Raw genomic sequence first — 19,362 nt, forward strand, 5'->3', positions numbered from 1 at the left:
AGATTTGGCCTGAACAGGCTTCAGATGTCCCATTTTATAATCTGCTCTATAAGTACCAACTTGGACAGGACCCCACCCCTTCACGACCCTATAGAAATACATTCTCAAGGCAATTACACTAATGATCCTATTCCTACTTCAGCACTGAAAGATCTGCCCAATTCAGTGCTGATTCTCACTATTAAAACTGAGCACCCAAAAGGCACCTCCTCCCAAACAAATCTGCCCATCAACTCAGACTCCCATTGGAGATAACGGGGGTGGGGAGGGGCCTAACCGTGAAATTCTCTCTCTGAGAAATTCATCAGGCAAAATCACTATTACCATTTAGACACCAGGCCATGCTACACCCCTACAAGTTTATAATTGCATCCAAGTTTTATCAGGCTGTTGCTAATTCTGTTAATTTGTTGTTTTAATCATTGCTATTTGCATGTGTTTTTATGTATCTTGTGAGCCTCCCTGTGGTCTTTTTACAGTGGAAAAGCAGGATAGAACTTCATTTAAGGAACTAATAAAACTTGTACAAATGCATCTATCTGGGGGTGGAGAAGATTCTTGGAAGAAGGTTGCATGAAAATAGCCCTCAGGTATGTCAGTTTTGCCCAGTTCCTCACCAAGGTTCCAAACCCACTTCTATCTTTTGGCAGATTTCCCTCATTGAGGTCAGCCAGGTTGGTCATGCTGCCACCATGGACCCCATTCAGGGCATCGTTGTACTGGTCAATGCTTCGGCTGGCTTCCTGATGGCTCTCCTGCAAACGGGACAGTTTGCTCCTTGCCTGCATTAGAACAGATGAGGGGAAAAAACATAGCTGTGGTGAATCTAGCCAGAAGCATCTTTCACCCTTGCATATGCCTGACGAATGGAATCCTGGCCTTATTGCATCATTTCAAGCTTAGTTTTGGAAGAAGTCCCTTTTAAAAGTTATGTCAATTTTAAAAATCCCAAAGCACACATTGCTCTGCTGCTCTCCTTGGTTACATTCCTAGGCAAGGTGAACTTCATCAGGTCAAGGATGTCCCTCTATACTGGAGTCCCCAAACTTTAGCTACCAGGGCCACACCACTCTGTCTTTGCTTTTATGGTGGGCTGGAGCAGTACAATTGCAGAAAATATACACATTTTGTACATAAACTCTAAGAACTTTCACAACAGAAGAAGTTGTTGGGTTGTTTGCTGTATCATATTCTCAGCAAGTGTAACCTAGAACAGCAGGCACTGCATCCAGTAGGAGGAACAAGGTGTGTGGTAGTGGGGCAGAAGGAGGAGGAGGAGAGGGGGCCACATATAAAGTGCCACTAGGCTCAGTGGGCTGGCCAAAACAAGTTGGTGGGCCAGATGTGGCCCATGGGCTATAGAATGCAGGTCCCTGCTTTATCCACACACGAGGACATGGAAAAGAGTCTATCCATCAACAGAGGCAGTGCTTCACCTGGTTTATTTCTTCCTGAGTGGATTTCAATGACTTGATGATGGTTTCCAGTTGTACTTTACCAGCTTGAATGCTCTGCTCTAGTTGGGTCTCCTCCTGCTGGAGTCGATTCAGTTCCCCTTTAGCTCGACTGATGTCATCTTCCTGAGATTTTAGATCTGATTCCTGGGACTGAATCTGCATTTTTAACGATGCAATCTGAAACAAAATGTTTTCAAGCGCTGTTCTCACTCCACTCTGACATAAGAACACCAGGAATTTAAAGTGCCTCAACGCTTTACAAGATGTCTACATATGCCCTGACCTGACACTATCAAATGATATACTCCACTGGTGCACTCATATGGGACACTCACAAGCAGGACACAAAAGCCACAGCCATCTCTGCTGCTTGTGCCCAGCATCCAGCCCTTGGAGATGGAAACTCCTTAGAATAGTTAGCCTTTGTGGATAGCCATTAACAGACTTAAGAATGTCAGACAGCCTTGCTCAATCAGATTAATGCGAGTCCATCTAGTCCAGCATCCTGCTTTCTTTAATATCTCCAGCAAGGTCACGAAAAAAGCATGAACACAAAAGGGTTTGTCTGCTTGGTTATCCCCAGCACCCGATATTCACAAACTGCCTCTGTACATGGAAGTTTCATTCCTATTATGACTTCCAACCTAGGACAAATTCTTTCTACATTGGATCAGACCAAGATCCATCTGGTCTGGATCTTGGATAGAATAGGATCAAACCAAGATACATCTAACTCAGCATTCCTCCTTAGCCAGACCACAAGGACTTGTTCCTGCTTAAACTTCCACATTCCATTAGCCCACAAGCAGATGGCTCCTTATCTGACTCTTTTGATTAATCCTAAGGAACGTTGTGTAATTACACAAGCTAGATTTAATGTTGTTCCTTAGGCCGTAACCTCAGTAAGGTATCATAAGGTCCCTTTTCTTGACCAGCACTGCCCTTGTTCTTTGTTGCAAATCGAGACCCTCTCTCACATATTTTTCTCTTGCCCAGTTCATTCTGATATGCGCTCTATTTATCTAGAATCTAACCTAGCAAAGAAGAATGGGCTCTCAGAGCAGCTGAAATTTGTATACTTATTAAATGATGGCCCAGTAGATGTGTTGCAGAGCACTGATAATTTCCTTTTGTCAATTGTAGAAAAGTATGAAAATAGACCGATGTAATATGATTTATTTGTATGGTTTGTTGCATTTTAACCTTAAAATTGTGTGACCTTTTTAAAAATTTATTATTTCTTTTTATTTTACACTTTATTTTAATTACTTATTTGTTGGAACACGAGTTAATGCCAATAAAAATCTCTAATTCTGATTAAGCATCCCGTTTCCCACACTGGCCGGATAAGTGCTTCAATAGGACACTGTCAAACAAATTAAGAATCCTTGGTTGCTATTGCTCTTCTAACTGGTATTCATTCCATGGCACAGTGCTCCTAAATCTGGAGGTTCCATACAGTAATTGTCTTCCACAAATCTATCAAATCCCTTTTAAAGCCATCTAAGCCTGGATTCCACAGGCTAGTTATGAACCCAACTGCAAATACAAAAGGGAACGCACTCTCTTAGCACCACTCATTCAGTTACTTCAAAAGAGACTTACAAGGATTAGAGAGAAGTCTCCTTATGGCTGCCTACCTCCTAGCCCTCTTTCCACTAATGAAGAAGTCCTGGCTGCTCTGACAGCTATTGGGCTCCCTTCTGAAAGCTAATGGGCTCCCCTCCACCCCCTCACTTACCACTTGGGTTTCTTCCTGGCATTTCTGCCCAACATCACTCAGCATATCTTTCAGCTTGGCCTTCTGCTGGTCCATCTCATCAAGGCGGTCCTGAGCATCCTGCTTCTGCGCTTCCAGCTCTTGTAAGCTGCTTGTTTCTCGGTCTAAGTCATTTTGTAGTTCCTGGAGATTTAGTCTCTCATTAGACAGTGACATGGAGATGCTAAACTACCAGAAGGGTTATCAGTTGTGGGGTGGGAGGGAGACTAAAAGCTCAATTTAATCTGGGCTGCAAGCCTTAAGCCGGGATGGAGATAAGAACATCAGAAGAGCCCTGCAGGTTCAGACAGATGAGCCATCTAGTAGAGCATCCTGTTTCCAACAGGGCGAAGCAAAAAAACATCAATAACAGTCTGCTGCCAAATTAATCAGAGGACTCCTTTTTAAACAGAACAATTTTTAACCATTCCAATTATTCTTCCTCTAGCTGAGAAGGAAATAGTCAATTAAAAAGCAAATAAAAATCATCAGATCAGTCATACTGGAAATCATTTGCAAAGCCCCAAAGATACCATGGGTCATTGTTAAACACAAAATGGAATGACACGCTACCTGAACTTCACTGGTTTTCTGTCGGATTGCTTCTTCCCTCTCTCGGATGTCCTGCTCTAGAGAATATTTCTCCCTGTGAGAGAAAAGGTTTCAGGACTGATTGAGAAATTACGCTTCACTGAACAAAGTTGGCTGTAGCTTCCAAGTTTAAAATCATGCTAAAAATCTATCTGCTCATTTTCTAAAGCAAAGACCCCATTACAACAGCTAATAGCAGTGATCATCTGCTCTCTCTTAGTGAATGCCAACCACCGCCACTGCTGGCCAACTACTCATCTAGAACTCTTTTGTTTTTCAGGAATGTAAACTGCCATATGGGGCAGAACAGTCAAATCTCATAGACTTTCACAGGCGGTTTTTCAGTTGGAAATAGGATACAGAAGCCGCCACGTGTCCAGTAATTCATACCACAAGGGAAACCACAGCATGCCTGGCAGCAGTGACCAGTATGACCCCAGTTGTTTTTCTGCAGGGTTGCTACTTGTTCCAGACAGGCCACTGCTGCTTTTCAAACTCCATGACAGACAGTGAATTAACTGGTGGAGCCAGTTCTCACTGACAGCTGCTACTTGGCTACCTACTGGTTAATTTTCAAAGGGCACGTGGGTATAAGATTGCACTGTAAGAAAGTGATATCAAATATTGCCTGGATGTTTTAAACACAGCAGAGGTTCAATATTTATAAAAGTATTTGCCTATAAAATCAGTATAAAGAAACCCAGAAGGGACCATGGTTACACCCTGCAGCCCCAATTCTTTGAAACACCAACGAGGATCATGAAGGCAGAGACCCAGATCTTCAGGCAACTCTTTTAAGAGGAGCTTGGGGGATAGGACAAACACTGGATCATTGCAGCCAGCACAAGAACTCATATTCACATCTGATGTTAAGTTCGTGACTCTCAGTCGGTTCCAGAGAAGCAGCTCATCTATTTCTGTCTGAGCAAATAGCAGTCCAACAGCTTGCAAAGCCTGTGAACCACCCATGCTTCCAAAGCATCCCTGAGATGCAAGCCCTAGGCACAAACAGGTGCAACATTTACCTCTGCAGCTGTGCAATCTCCTGGCTAATATCATCCAGCTCTTTCACGCCTGTAAATTCTCCGGATCCAACGGAACTTGAACTGTCCTGTAATGAGCCAAGACACCCTGTTGAGGCCCATCCATCTTCCCAATCCAGGCAACCAGTTCATTTCCGACATTCAGGAACAGCATTTCCAGTTTGTCCTCCCTCCAAAATCAACACAAGGATCCAGCATTCCAGCTACTCTGACCCTAAACGCTAGAACATGTGGCCTCATTGGATGAGATGGACAGACACAGCCACCTTGCACATATGAAGCTGCCAAACATTAATTAAAAGGAAAGCAGAATTCCATGCATCCAGAAGAACAAAACAGAACTGTAAAGCAAATGGATGGAAGGAAGAAGAGAAAGAAGCAAGGAAAAGCCTGGAATTCTTGCATTGGAGGAAATATTGACTGTCAGACAATGGAAAGACAAAACAACCCTGACTAGGATTCAGACTGATCAATTGTGAGCCTGGAGTCATCTCAAAATTGCTCAGAATAGGAGAAATTCTAACCACCCCTTAACAGCATCACATAAGAGGTTTCACAGTGCTTTTCAGACAAAGATGCAGATATTGGAATGAGGAGGGGGAAAAATGGAAATGCTGTATTAAAGAAGAGTGGGCATTCCTCAGGGTGCTTACTCACACGACGCATTTCTGCAAGCGTCGAGAAGTCTGTTCCTACAGAAGACAAGTAGCCTGAGAGAGTCTAAGGAGAAAAAAAGGACACAGAGGAGCAGATCAAGCACTTCAGAGAGAGAAAGCAGTTAGGAATATTTGCCAAGGGGCAAGAACTGGGGTTCCAGTTCATGAACAAAAAAGATGAAGAGAGAATTTCAACCTGTACAGAGGAAGCCAAACCATCAACCTTGCCAATGACTTTACGGGGTCTGGAATTCAGGCTGATCAATTGTGATTGGACTTCCAACTGTTTCATACCAGGCTTTTAGACAAAGAAGAGAGAAAAAGAAAATCTCAGTGAAAGAGAAGAAAGTGGGAAAAGGAGGTAGGCAGGGCTGTTTTGCTTGCTCTCAAAGGCAGTCCCATATATTTGGCAATGATTAACCATTCAGAGTCAAGCCTCCACCAGTCTAGCTGGAACCAGCTGACACTTGGCTCTTCTACCTCCAGAACTATCTCCACCAAGGTGGAACATGAATTCACTTATTTGCTTTCTAGTCCTTTTCCATTTGGTGTGGAGTAGCCATAGTTCTGAGGCAGAATACCTGCTTTGCATACAGAAAGTCCTGGGTTCAAGTCCTAGCAGCATCTCCAAGTAGGATCAAAAAAGACCCCTTTCTGTCTAAAACCCTATAAGCTGCTGTCAGTGTAGAAAATACAGGGCTGAATGAATCTGAATGATCTGACACACTATAAGGCAGATTCACGTGCTATACCATCTCTCTGAGATTGTTAACTGCCATTTTAGACTTCAGATCACCTTAAGTGTTTTGGAAGAAAGGCAGCGTACGAATGTAGCAAATTATTTTGTTTACTAATTAAGGGAACAAGTTTCAATACATCATTTAGCAGCAGAAAAGGGAAAGAATCCCTGCTGAGAGTAACTGAGGGCTGCCCTTATGTTTACAAGAGAGACAGGGTCAACCATTCATCCTTGGAAGTGTCACACACCAGAAGAACTCACCTGGATGGGCGTGGTTCTTTCTGCCGGTGGAATCATATCTGGGAGTAAGACCTGTGGAGGGTCAATGCCTTTGCTGACCTTCTGCTGAATGAGGTACATGGCCAGTGCAAATTGGTCTTTGTTGAGCTTCCCCATCTGCCGCGTGTCAGCTAATGCCCTGCCAGAAAAAGGGGCCATTCACTACATTGTGCTGTCCAGTGCATGTTTATTGGGGCTGAACCCATTAAATTGGTTAGGGTCTATTAAAACACTTTTATAGGCTATAAAAGGCATTCCAAATCAGTAAATATTTTCTTTCCTTGTCATCATTTTTAATACTATATCTACTTACTGATAATACAGTCAAACCTCCCGTAACGCAAGGTTGAGTGTCGCCTAAGGGCGCAGTGCATTCTCAGTAGGGCAGGACCAATCAGTTTCCATTTCCTCCAATGACAGGTCCCATAGTTCTCTTTCAGACAGTGCTTGTTTTCCAGGAATGGATCCCTGGCGTTAAAGGAGGTATTACTGTATTTACTATTATTTTTAGTATATCTACTTGCATATATTAGAAGAAACATTCTCCCTTCATTCTCATACCAGATGATGTGTATTATACATGTGCCTCAAAAAATAAAGATGCTTTGCCTTCAAAGTTACTATTTTTGTCATGGCAGTTTATTCAGATTCAACCAACCATTACCTGTTAATCAAGTGACAGCTCTAACACTGTCACTAGCATCATGCTTTCTGACTGAGAAAATATAATTTTCTGATAACATGGGTGCAGGAAAAAGAAAAGGATTCTTGCCATATATGTGCGAGGACATTCTGGGAGAGACCGGAGTGCATGAAAATATCCTTCACTTCCTGGCCACTCACGAAGCCATCCAAGTCCAGATCTGTTTTCAAGAAGATCTCGTCATAGCGAACCTTGTCTGTCATGGGCACCACCCAGTTTGCAGATGGCTGAAATGACACCCATGCAACATCCATTGCTTTAGGAAAATTCCAGGCAAATGGGGGAGGGGATCTACCAAACCAGTTCATGAGCAACACCCCCTTGTCAAGCCCCCTCTGACAAAGGCCGACAAAGGCTCACACTATTACTTCTCCTCTCCACCTTCACCAGCATTTTCCAATTTCCCGTTTCCCTCAGGTAGGAAGACTAGACAAGGAACTTCACCAACTACTTGAGAGCTTGGTAATCAGCTGCCACTCTGTACTACATGAATTGGCAGTATAAGGCTGCTTCGCATGATCCCAAGACGCACAAGGAGAGAGTACTCATGGACACAAGACACACACACTGATACCGAGGTTTATGCAACAGCCACACCTACCTGTGCTTGCTTGAGGCTATGTTTGGGTGAGAGGCTTCCCGTGCTATTCAGGCTGTTGACGCTGCCGTGTGAGGGGGTGGAACGCAGGCTGTCTTTGGGGGGAGGGCTGGCAGGAAGGACCGGGACTGCCCCAGGGAAAATGGGTGCCTTCTTCCGCTTGGAAGGTGGGACAAGAGGTTGGGGCAGCACAGAGGGGACAGGCTCCTTCTCGAGGGCTCGGTACACCAGGTGCATTGCCTGCAAGGCCCAGAGGGAAAAAGATGTCTTCAGAGGTCAACAAGGAGGAGGAAGGGAGAAAGTGATAGGACGATGGGCTCCAAGCATGACAAGCACAGAGCAAGGCAAGAGGGGGAACAGAAAGAGTTGAGGTAGGCACAGCCCTGGGAAAAATGGAACCAGTCCAAAAGTTTAGATGGAGCAGGTTTAAGTCCAATAATCCCCCCCCCCCCCCAACATGGTATATCCCCACCCCTAGGCCTTAAGGCTGGAAGTACCAGCTGTCTCTGTACAGCTGCCTTGGTCAGTTTGGCAAGAACCTGAAAACTTACCACAGCAAATTCATCTCTGTCAAGGTGTCCATCTTTGTCGATATCACTCAGATCCCAGACCTATGAACATTCAGAGCAGGCGGACAGAGAGATGGAGAAAGCAAGGCAGTCAGAATACAGGATGACTGCTAAGGAAAAAGCCCTCATATTTTAAGAACCATCTTGGACAAGACTTTAAACAAAAAGATGCAAACCACACAAAGTTAGTTATCTCTCAAGACTAAGCTGAGTTACAATGCCCTTTCAGCTTCGCTTTAATTTCCTTACTCTTTGAAAGTCATATCTAAAACAGTGACATCACTCTCTCTCACACGCACGCACGCGCACACGCACACACACACGTATATACATATATATATATATATAGGGCAAAAGAAAGTTGAATGGCTTACCCTTCCAAGGATATCAAGAGGTAGCTTTGAGTTCATTAATACTGGCTTCACTTTGTCTCCAGAAAGTAAACCATTGACCGGCAATAAACTTTCAAAAATACCATCAAACTTCGCTTTCTCTTCCACCTAGTTGGCAAGAAAGAGCCTGAATACGTTAAAAAGCAGGCAGGTGTCAGTGAGCCCCCACACTGGGAGTTTCTACAGAGTCCAGACTGCAGTACCAACTTGGTGCAGTTTTTACATCCATCTTTAGAGAAACATGATGAGAAAAGAACTCCCCTTGAATTCAGACTTACAACTGGGGAGCTACAGACTGTTCAGGGAGACACTGCTGAACTGGGAGAGGAGTAGAAAAAGGGCAACCTACATGACCAGGGGTTTGGAGCCCTTTTCCTACTAAAAAAGGCTACTGCATTTGGGACTCTTCAGCGAACAACTATGATGTTGGGGCATGAGAGCTTATAAAATTATGTAGAGGGAGAAGTGACCGAGGGATTTTTTCCTCTTTCTCTTATAAGACTAGAACCTAAGAGTCTCTCAATGAAATTAAGTGGCAAAGATTCAGGATAGACCAAAGAAAACATTTATTTAAACAATGCCAAATTAATCAAAATTCACAAAAATGACGGCCACTAGCCATCGTGATGGCCACTAGCATGGATTGATTTAAAAGGTGGTTGGATAAGTTCACGTAAGAAGAGGTTGATCAGCAGCTATTAACTATGGTAGATCAGCGGATGCTTAGTGTTCTGAAGCAGTTCCACCTCTGAACAGCTGTTGCTGGCAGGGCAACAATGGAGCAGGGCTGTGTCTTTGTCTCCCTTGAGTCAGTGCCCAGCTTCCAGGCTCCTCAGGGCAGGGACCTGACAACTTGCACTGAAACAAATGTATGTTCTTTCCCATATTCAGCCCTGCTTCCATTGTTGCCCACCCCATCATTTTCGTAGCAGAACTATACCAATTTACAAATAAAAGCCCAAATGAAGAAGCAATTCCAAAGGATCATAAGACAGTGCAATACTCTTGGAAACTTACTCTGACTGCCCAGTGAGCATCTGATGATGAAGAGGTCATCAAAGGACTTGTATTGTCATGCTGAAATTAGAAGCAGATTGGAACGCATTAGAACCCGTCCTGTGACTTCTTTTTCTCAGTGCACAAGCCTTTCAGAGGCAACATGAAACAGTCAGCAGATGCCACTGGCCTTGTCCTCATCAGGTTTATCCAAGTGGGATTTGAGTGGAACCAGAGACACTGTTGCATCTCTTTCAAAGATAGAAACAGCTTATGTTCTTCTCAAAAAAAATCTTAAAAAAATATTTTCAAACAGATACTTACAAATTTTGGAGGTGGCAAGGTCAGGCTCAGGCTGCCAAGGCTGACATCGTGGCCACTCTGTGCACAGGCCACGAGACGCAGTGCAATGAAGAAGCCCTGAATGAAGTAGAGAGGCAGCATGTGAGCAATAGAAGGGGCCTTCTGTTCCCAGGCCCAAGTGAGGCTGCCATTGTTTCCTAGAAGAGGAACACTAGTTGATAGACTGCCACTCTCACAAGACTGTCGAAGGCTCAGAAGCCCTGTTGTCTCTACAAACTGAAGTCTAGAATCCATTTTTAAGCCTCTCCCAGAAGAGAATGAAACTGCAAACTCCCTATCTAATATTGGGGGAGGGGGGTTCAGAGGCTGATGAAATCATTTTCTCTCCGATTGTGCATGCATTTACATACTTGTTTGTCCAGGAATCCTTTGCCTTCGGGATCTGCCAAGTCCCATATCTAAGGGAACACAAAAATATAAGCTGACACAGTTTAACAAAAGTTTAAGAAAATAAAATTCAAACATGGAAGACAAAAGTATCCTCTTTACCATTGCATCACATTCTGTTGAGTGCTTTTTTAAAGTACTTTTTTCCAATATTGTTTTGATTCACATTTGTCAAACTTTTTCCTGCAATAATTTCAATAAGCGTGTGTTGTTAAGAAAAGATTCTAAATTTTAAAATCTCTTCTTCCAGGCAGGGAACCCTCTGAAGAAAAAAACTGCTTCATTGAGTTCTGCCCCTCACATAGTGTATATTTCATTCCAGAAAGATGACTGCAACCTGGCAAAGAGGAGGGGAGGCTGGACTGAAATGCTTTGTCTTTCTTCAATAGAATGGATACTTTTTTCAGTTTATACACTGAAAAAATACATAAATGTCTAGAACAACTCTGAGCTTATACATTCAGAAACATATTCCTAGGAGAACTAGGAGATGTATGACAATGTAACCCAAAGAGAACTTAGTGATGGTCATAGTAAACTCTCCGCCCTGTTGCTCCCTAATTTCCTTTCTTCTGCACAGATTCAGAAGGAGCTGCCATAACCCAACTGGCAAATCCAAGGGCTTGTATGGACATCCTGGTTCTATAGATACTTTATTAGGAGATGCTGCAAACAGAATATGATTATCTGTGCTCTGCTGCCTAGGTGTGCATTGTCATGAAGGCTGCAAAATGGGAAGTTACCAGTAGAGATGAAGCAGTGCAATTGAGGGAGCTTGACTGATTGTCACAGAGTGTGGAAAATCAAAAGCCACTGAGGGTCCAATCCTATTGAACTTTTCAGCACCAGTGCAGCTGCAGTACAGCCCCAAGGTAAGGAAACAAATGTTCCCATACCTTGAGGAGGCCACTGTGACTGCCTCCCCACCACAGGATGCAGTGCATACCCCACTGGTACAACTGCACCGGGATTGGAATATTGGATAGGATTGGGCTGTGAGTTAGTAGCAGCAACTGGGTCAGGTCCAAGTCTTGGCAATGAAAGGATCCTTTGCATCCTAGCCTCCAGTGCCAGAGCTCCCCAAAGTTGACTGCTTTCAAACCAACATTTACAGAAGTCACACTATGCAGCATTATTCCTCCTTCAGGAAAAGATACAAAATAGGTTACACTCAGCTTCTTCCAGGGTAGATACTCAACTTACTTTTCCAAGAACAACATCTGCAAGGCCAGATTTCTTAAGAAACAAGGCAGCATCACTGGCCCCAATTCTACCAGTGCAGGATGGATCCACCTGCAAAAACCAAAATCAACATTTGAACAGAGCCACAAAAAAATTAATAGGGAGTGGGGGAAGAACAGGAAAAGCAGACTGCTCTCTCCCCCTCCCCCCCACATGATGGACAGCCAAACTAGCTGCCCTCTTCATCTTAAAACTGACAAGCTTCAGGGCTTTTACAACTGGCTGTAAGCATCTCTTTTCTTCCCCCTCCTTTATATGCATAAACAGGCAGTCTGATGAAGAACTTTGTGGAACTCAGAAGTGTGCTCAATTATTCAATTACTTGTGACTTTTTAAAATTGGCCCCAATAATGGCATTAGAGCTACTGTTAGTTCTGCATTTTCCCTAATAGGCCAACACAACTACCCCCTGCCCACCACTTTTGCCTGCAATGGGTACAGTTCATAATGAATGAGGAAGGAAACCAAGATTTCAAGAACAGATGTCAACAGATGGAAGAAAAAAATATTTTCACACTTGCCTGCTTGTAATACGTCTCATACAGAGGGTTCCCAGTGGAGAACTAAGCAAGAGAAAGAGAGGGAAATCCAGAGTGAAGATCATCCCCATCCACAGCCAGAGCTGGTCAGTGTCTTGTACCTATTAATAGGTTCAGCTGCCCCCACCACACCGCCCTCCCTCATCATTCTTCTGAGACCATAGGATAGCCTAATAGTTGCAGGGAAGGCACAGCAAAGGTTAGGAGGAGCTGCTCAGTCCACCTGGCCCAGCTACACAGAGCAGACAAAGGAGTTTTCCAGTGCCTGAACAAATGAAGCTGCCTTATAGCAGCAGGGTAGCTTTCTATAAGGGCAGCAGTCCTTCAGAGTCTCAGGCAGAGATGCATTTCCCATCACCTGCTATTCAAGATCCTTTTATCAATGAAGCCAGGGATTACATGCAAAGTTGTTGCTCTGCCACAGAAGCCTACCCAAGGCAAGCAGGGAGGTATTCTATCACTTTTATGTCTTTCATTCACCCTCCACAGTCATAGGTTTGTTTTTTGAAATGGCCTCAAGGACATCTCAAGTGTTCTGATAACATGTTCCTCCCCCCTCCCAAGTGTTCAGACTAACATTGCCTCACAGCTGACTAGTTTCCATGAGAAAGGACAGACAATGCATTTAAACAACTGCAGCTCAAATAATTGTATTTATTTATTAAAACTTATGGACCATTTTTCCGCACATGGTTGGCAACCTTCAGTCTCGAAAGACTATGGTATAAGCCTACAGTACACAGTATTCCCAAGCGGTCTCCCATCCAAGTACTAACCAGGCCTGACCCTGCTTAGCTTCCGAGATCAGACAAGATTGGGCATGTGCAGGGTAAATGGAGACAGGGCAGGTTAAGAATTTTGAAGATATAACTTTCTATTTCTAACAAGACATCTCATTCTAGAAGAAGCAATTAAAAAAATTGAAAGAACTAGAGAAACTGAACATAGTAGATAAAAGGAATAAATGATTAACTGAAATAATCACATATTCTTCCTCTGCTTATACCTGTCTTAATTCCCCTCCCTTTCTTCTGTTGCATCCCTTGTGCTTAAATTCTAGCCTGTAAGTTCCTTGGGGCAGGGAGTTTTCTTCTCATTCTTAATGTACTCCACATAAATGGAGCCACAGCCTATTCTCCTCCATCTATTTGTGCTTAGTTAATTGGTAATTTTTTTTTTTAAAAAAAAAGCTCAATTCTTGTATACTAGCCACTGAAACTGCCAGAATGAGATAAGAAACCCTTCAAAACAAGAAACTAGATAAATGAGCAGCCAGAAGCCATTGGTGAGACACTGAACCAACAAAATAATCCCCAGGAGTCAGCCAAAACCCAACAGGGGAATGTGACAGTAACAGGAATAAGGAAGCAAAGCTCACATGTTCCAGGTCCCCTAACTAAAGTATGACCCCAGCAGTGTTAATATGATAATATGAACCCAAATATGGGTCAGTGAGGGAAGGGAAAAGTTTACATGCACCATCAACACTCCCATAAACCAGTGTGGTAGCACCAATGCACAACCAGTTCCTCCCACAATAGAGAAAGAATTTCACAACAGCATCCTTCCTAGTTGCGCAATCACATTGTTCATCTCGCTTGTAGGCCTTAAAGCTCTAGGGATAAGCACAAAGTTCCGCAAATACATTCCAAATGCCTCTGGAAGGATACACTGTAGCTTCTATGAGTGTTTCTTACTCAGCAAGGGTAAACCAAACGCTAGCCACATGCAACACACACAAAGAAAGTCTCAGCAGAAAGTTCAGTAGGAAACAATATGAAAATCAGCACCATTGCAGAAATACTGTATGGGCAAACAGAGAGGTCATTTTGAGGTTTCTCTGTTTTCTTCATCAGCATCTACTCAGGGAATAGCCCCAAGCCACTGCTCCTGCTGGGAATGGTGTGCACCAGCTAACTGGGAATCCAAGCCCACCTGACCAGGTCACAGGACAGGCAGGGATGCCTAGGAGGTTGTAAACTACCCTATGCGATGGACAGTGATATTATCAACACTGGATTTCTTAACATCAAGCCTAACACTTGACACTTGGCTATATTCCAGCTTGCTTCCTCAGAAACTGCATCTGTGTGTGCTTCATCTGCCTCTTGGGAAACAGAGAGGTGCGATAGACCTTGCAAGTCAGAGTGGAATAAATACCAGATAGGAAACAGTGAGACACATCAGGGAATTATTCTGTGTTTAAGTTTGCCTTACCTGCTTGCAGTTTCGATAAGATCCGCACCAGGGCAATGTTAATGCCTAAGCCATTTCTCATGCCTGCTTGTTGTAATTTTTCCTCTCTGTATTATCAAACCATCCATATGTTTGCCTCTGCCCCTTGTTTAAAATAAAGAGACTTGATGCTTTCACTCCTTAACTGCCTGCGATTGGTTGGAATCAGTCAGAGCCTTGCCCCAGCCCTCCTCAATCTTTGGCTACACAGGATTGGTTAGATTTTTGGTGAATTCTCCACATAACTGAGAGAGGCTTTCGAGGATTATCAATCTCTGCCCAGCTTTGTCCTTTGGGATGACACTAGAACCTACCAATTTGGCCCTGGGAAAAGGGGAAGATCTGCAGCGAGACCAGCCAGACACCCCATACAGAGAGGAGGAAGGCAACAGGCTTCTCCTCTGGTTTTTCCTTCAGCAAGTAGTATTTAGTGGCTTCTGAAGCTGGAGGTTTCACTTAACCATAAATGGCTATTGGAACCTGAGTATAAGCAAAAACCACCTATTTATTTTTTGAACTGGCCTGAGATCCCCCAAAACAATACTGCATAAAGAAAACCAGAAGCCAGAACTTTCTCTAGTCTATTACCAAAACAAACATTATTGGTCACTCTTGAATGCACATTGCATGCATACAACACACCCAATTTGTGTTATATTGAAAATGTTATGGGAAGAATATCTGTCAAAACTGTTGCAGAATCTATCGGGAAAGCACCACCAAGCAGCAGCCAGGGCTGGTGGTGGGGATTGCCTGTCCCTCTTTTGCTTGGCGCTTGAAATTTACAAGAGCAAGTGAGAGGCACACAATGCTTCCAGAAGCGCTCCGCTTCAAAACATCCCTTCTGAAAAGAGCAATTTATAAGTGAATGGCTGTGCTTGCCATCTGGGCTCTGCGTGGCTCTGGCCTTTTCCGCAACCCGAGCCAACATGGAGATGCTTTCGCTGCTAGACAGCAGCCATTAACTTCACAGGAATACAAATCAGCTGGGGCAGGAGAATGCAGTCAGCTCTCTGTGAACTTGGGGCTATGTCCAAGAAAAGTCCTAGAAAACAGCCCCTTGGCATCAGGTACCCCAGTCCTACAACAATAAAGCAAATCTCAAGGCAGAGAAAGTTTTGTACCCTACAAATTTGTATTCATAATGGGCGGCTAATCTGTTCCCTGCATACACAAACACACACTAAGGCTCAAAGACCCCTGGACTTTCCTCCCCCTTGAGACAAAGATGCAAAAGTGTCTTCCCTCAAGATGTTATATACCACCTTCCACAAGCTGAACATCCAGGTGACCATATGCAATGGAGAACAGAGTACCTACACCTTTAACCATCATATAGAAGAAGATATTTTGACAGCTTTTTAAACCCTTCCATGCTGAGCTCCACCTGCCAAAATTCCCTCTTCTATACGATGGTTAAAGGTAAAAGGCACTCTGTCCTCCACTGCATATGGTCAACCTGTGAACATCTTTCTCACTCTGTAGTTCCTCAGTGACCAAAGCATAAAAACAAAGCAGCCTGTACTAGACCTGCATCCTGTATTAGTCCTGCATTCTCACAGTGTCAAATCAAGATGGGTAGCCCACAAACAGGACACGAAGGCCAGATTCCTCTTATCTGCCCTCAAACTTATTCACTGAGAGGTGCACTGCCCTGAACATTTAACTATCTTAAGAAGAGCCATACCGGATCAATCCAACAAAAAGCCCAACATCTCAGTTCCCTGTCAGATGTCTCCAGAAAATTCAGACTTCCCCTGTTATTTGCTGGTCCCCCAATATCTGGTATTGAATGATGAACTGCCTCAGAACCTAGATACTCCATCTAGCCTTATGACTAAGAGCCATTAATAGACCACTCCCCCATAAGAATAGCTTTGCTACTTCCACCCAGAGTCAAACTAGGCATTGCAAAATCAAGCACCCTGACTATAGCTCTGCCAACAGCACCAGAAGCTTCTTAGAGGTATACAAATTCATCCTAGTTTCATATTAAGTTTCTGATTGGACAAGAGAGAATGTGAATATGGGCAATAAAGAGCTATTTGCCTGGCTACCTAGGCACGGTGACCAGGCATTTGGGAACCTGAAGAGAGCTGATTTCTCAACTACCCTTCAGGCTACTGATTTGTCACAAAGTAGGTAAGTCACAGTTTGAGAAGGGACTGCTTCTGTGCCTTTGCAGAATCTTTGCAGTGGTTGGCCCTTGGATCCACTTGCTCCAGCCCTCTAAAAGGAAGTTCCTGGAACCTAGACTATGATATCAACTCCCAGGGGCCTGGAGAGACTGCCCCCTACACTAGTATATTCAAAATTATATTGCACTTTTGTGCAGATTTTTACTGCAAGCTGCTTTGCAAGCCCACCTTGGCTGAAAAGTGCAGCATAATACTAATAAGAACACCATCTGTGGAACAGTAAATATAGTGGTGGGCCCCACCTACCATGTCACCCCATGGTTGCATAAAAGCCCCACCCAGGCACAATGCAACACCAGCAAGCCTAGTGCCAGAGGCCTCCATGACCTCTCACCCATCTTCCTTTCCCTCTAGTTTCTCTCTGGCAAGGCTGCTACTGCACAGCTGAAGTGACCCAACAAGCAGAAAGGTTTTTAATGTTCACTGCCTGCTGAAGAGTTGGATTTCTAAAATGCAATATATAAATATATTCAATAAAGGCTGCTCAAGCTCCACTGCTGAATCCAGATGACTGTTACTTCCAGAAAGGCATTGGCACACTGAAAGAATTCACACTGTACACACTCTTTCCCACCTACCCCCTTCAGATTCCAGGTCTGCAGATGCTAGTATCCTAGACCTGCTACATACCTAGCAGCATCTCCAGACAGAGCTGGGAAATAGCTTTCTGTCTGAGACACTGGGAACTTGCTGCCAATTGACAGGCAATACTGAGCTAGATGGACCCAATGGCCTGAGTCATTATAATGAGTCATATGTTCATAAGCTGGTTACTGAACCAGACTTTAGGCTACAAGCCCAAGTTTCTTCAACATGCACAGGTCTCCATCCTGCACCAAAGTCTGGTTCTGGACCCATCTTTCTCAGGCAAGATTCAGTTACTTTTGGCAATTCCTACTGCTTCATCTAGTCTAGTGCTGTCTACACTGACTGGCGGCAGCTCTCCAGGCAGAGGTTTTTTCTTTCTCAGACCTACCTGGAGATGCTGCCAGAGACTGAACTTGGGACCATCTGAATTCAAGGCAGATGCTTCCTCACCAAAATCCATCATGATAAGCAGCCTTATCCTAAGCCAAACCAGGTCTGCTCCAGCTGTCAGCTGTTCTCCAGGGTCTTGCAAAAGAAGGATCTTTTGCATCACCTGCTCCTTGAGATCCTTTTAATTGGGGATTGAACTTGGGACCTTGTCAGCAGACCCCATTTCCTTTCTGGCCCACCTGCCCTGGTGCCCCTTCCCCCATTAGTGGAAGATTGAAGCACTGAGTGCCCCTCCTGAGCGAGGTCCAAGACCACCTTTTGAACCATGTGGGAGGATGGGGGAGAGGGAGCCCCTCCAGCTCAATAAGAGCCCCATCCTATGCATGCCTACTCAGATATGTCCCATTATAGTCAGTGGGGCTTACTCCCAGGTAAGTGTGACAGGATTGCAGCCTCAGAGCCCAATCCTATGCCTGTCTACTCAGACGTAAGTCCCATTATAGTCAAAGGGCCTTACTCCCAAGTAAGTGTGGCTAGGATTGCAGCCTAAATTCCCCCTCCAAGGTCACGTGTGTGTGTTGGGGAGGGGGAGATGCCTGGCTGCAGAAGCCGACAGGTGGGGGCGGAGAAGGGGGGCTCTGAGGAAGGAGAGTCCTGGTGACTCCTGCGGGGCTGCTTGCCCTCTCCTCTGTGCCTGTCGGGGTCCAGGTTGGACCCCTCACCAGACACGCCCCATTCTCATTCTCTCCCTCCCCCACAACACAGGGGGGCCTACCTTACAGCCCCCTCCCCCCAGCCTAGGCCGTACCCCTCCTCCTTCTCATCCTCCTCCTACCTGCGGGATGAGCGCCGCCATCTTCCGCCGCCGCCTCCTCTGGCTCAGGCGGGGAGGGGGGAGGAAAGGGGCGTGGCCAGATAGGGAGGGCGTGGCCACGTATAAGCCGGCGGCTGGCTTCCAGACGCAGGAGAGAGACAAGGGCGGGGCCACACTCAGGCAGACTTGACTCACGCTAGACCGACACGCTGATTGTCACTTCCGGGATTTTAAACACAAGATTTTTTTTTTTTTACACCAATTATGTTTGATGCTTCTGTCTGACGAAGGGAGCGACCCAAATGTAACTAGAGTCAATGGGGCTTACTCCCAGGAAAGTGTGGATGGGATTGAGCTGTAAGGCTGCAATCCTATCCACACTTACCTGAGGGTAACTCCCCATTGACTATAATGGGACTCACTTCGGAGTAGACACGCATAGGATGAGGCTCTAAGGCTGCAATCCTACCCACACTTTCCTGGGAGTAAGCCCCATTGACTGTCTTCCTACTCTTTGCAATGCACCATGGCAGGGATGCTGCAATAAAGATGTAACTGGCAAAAATTGCATTGCTTGCAATCAGTTCGTTAGTCTGAAAGGCTTGTTGTTTTCCTGTTATTCATTCTGCAATTGATTTTGCTTTTTTTGCTGTTCACTGTGCTGGGCTGACTCTCCAAAGAAAGAAACACTTATAGTTCCTGCTTTCTTCTCCTGCAATGGGTGGCTGGTATCTTAAGAGGCAAGTCTTTCCTCCCCTTTCCTTTCCAAACTGCGTCCATTCATTGCAGCCTTTTGACCTTTAATGGAAGGAGGCTCCACCAGT

General features: G+C 44.7%; 1 protein-coding gene across 4 annotated transcripts in view; it reads right to left on the bottom strand.

Moving 5' to 3' along the window:
- Positions 1-18,605, bottom strand: part of EPS15L1 (epidermal growth factor receptor pathway substrate 15 like 1) — a 54,071-nt gene extending 35,466 nt beyond the window's left edge. For 3 of the 4 annotated variants that reach the window (XM_066636674.1, XM_066636672.1, XM_066636675.1), the window contains exons 1-17: positions 18,560-18,605; positions 12,296-12,337; positions 11,736-11,825; positions 10,496-10,543; positions 10,107-10,202; positions 9,804-9,863; positions 8,769-8,894; positions 8,377-8,436; positions 7,829-8,065; positions 7,297-7,454; positions 6,507-6,663; positions 5,508-5,570; positions 4,833-4,918; positions 3,790-3,862; positions 3,199-3,360; positions 1,437-1,634; positions 618-782 (exon numbers count right to left, since the gene is read on the bottom strand). In XM_066636674.1, the coding sequence (XP_066492771.1) occupies positions 618-782; positions 1,437-1,634; positions 3,199-3,360; positions 3,790-3,862; positions 4,833-4,918; positions 5,508-5,570; positions 6,507-6,663; positions 7,297-7,454; positions 7,829-8,065; positions 8,377-8,436; positions 8,769-8,894; positions 9,804-9,863; positions 10,107-10,202; positions 10,496-10,543; positions 11,736-11,825; positions 12,296-12,337; positions 18,560-18,580 (1,842 nt within the window). In that variant the 5' untranslated portion in view covers positions 18,581-18,605. The remainder of the gene's footprint in view (positions 1-617; positions 783-1,436; positions 1,635-3,198; positions 3,361-3,789; positions 3,863-4,832; positions 4,919-5,507; positions 5,571-6,506; positions 6,664-7,296; positions 7,455-7,828; positions 8,066-8,376; positions 8,437-8,768; positions 8,895-9,803; positions 9,864-10,106; positions 10,203-10,495; positions 10,544-11,735; positions 11,826-12,295; positions 12,338-18,559) is intronic. The other variant, XM_066636673.1, reaches the window with a different exon arrangement.
- Between the last annotated feature and the right edge of the window lie 757 nt (positions 18,606-19,362).

The sequence above is a fragment of the Tiliqua scincoides genome, chromosome 8, assembly GCF_035046505.1.
Source record: "Tiliqua scincoides isolate rTilSci1 chromosome 8, rTilSci1.hap2, whole genome shotgun sequence".
NCBI classification, from domain to species: domain Eukaryota; kingdom Metazoa; phylum Chordata; class Lepidosauria; order Squamata; family Scincidae; genus Tiliqua; species Tiliqua scincoides.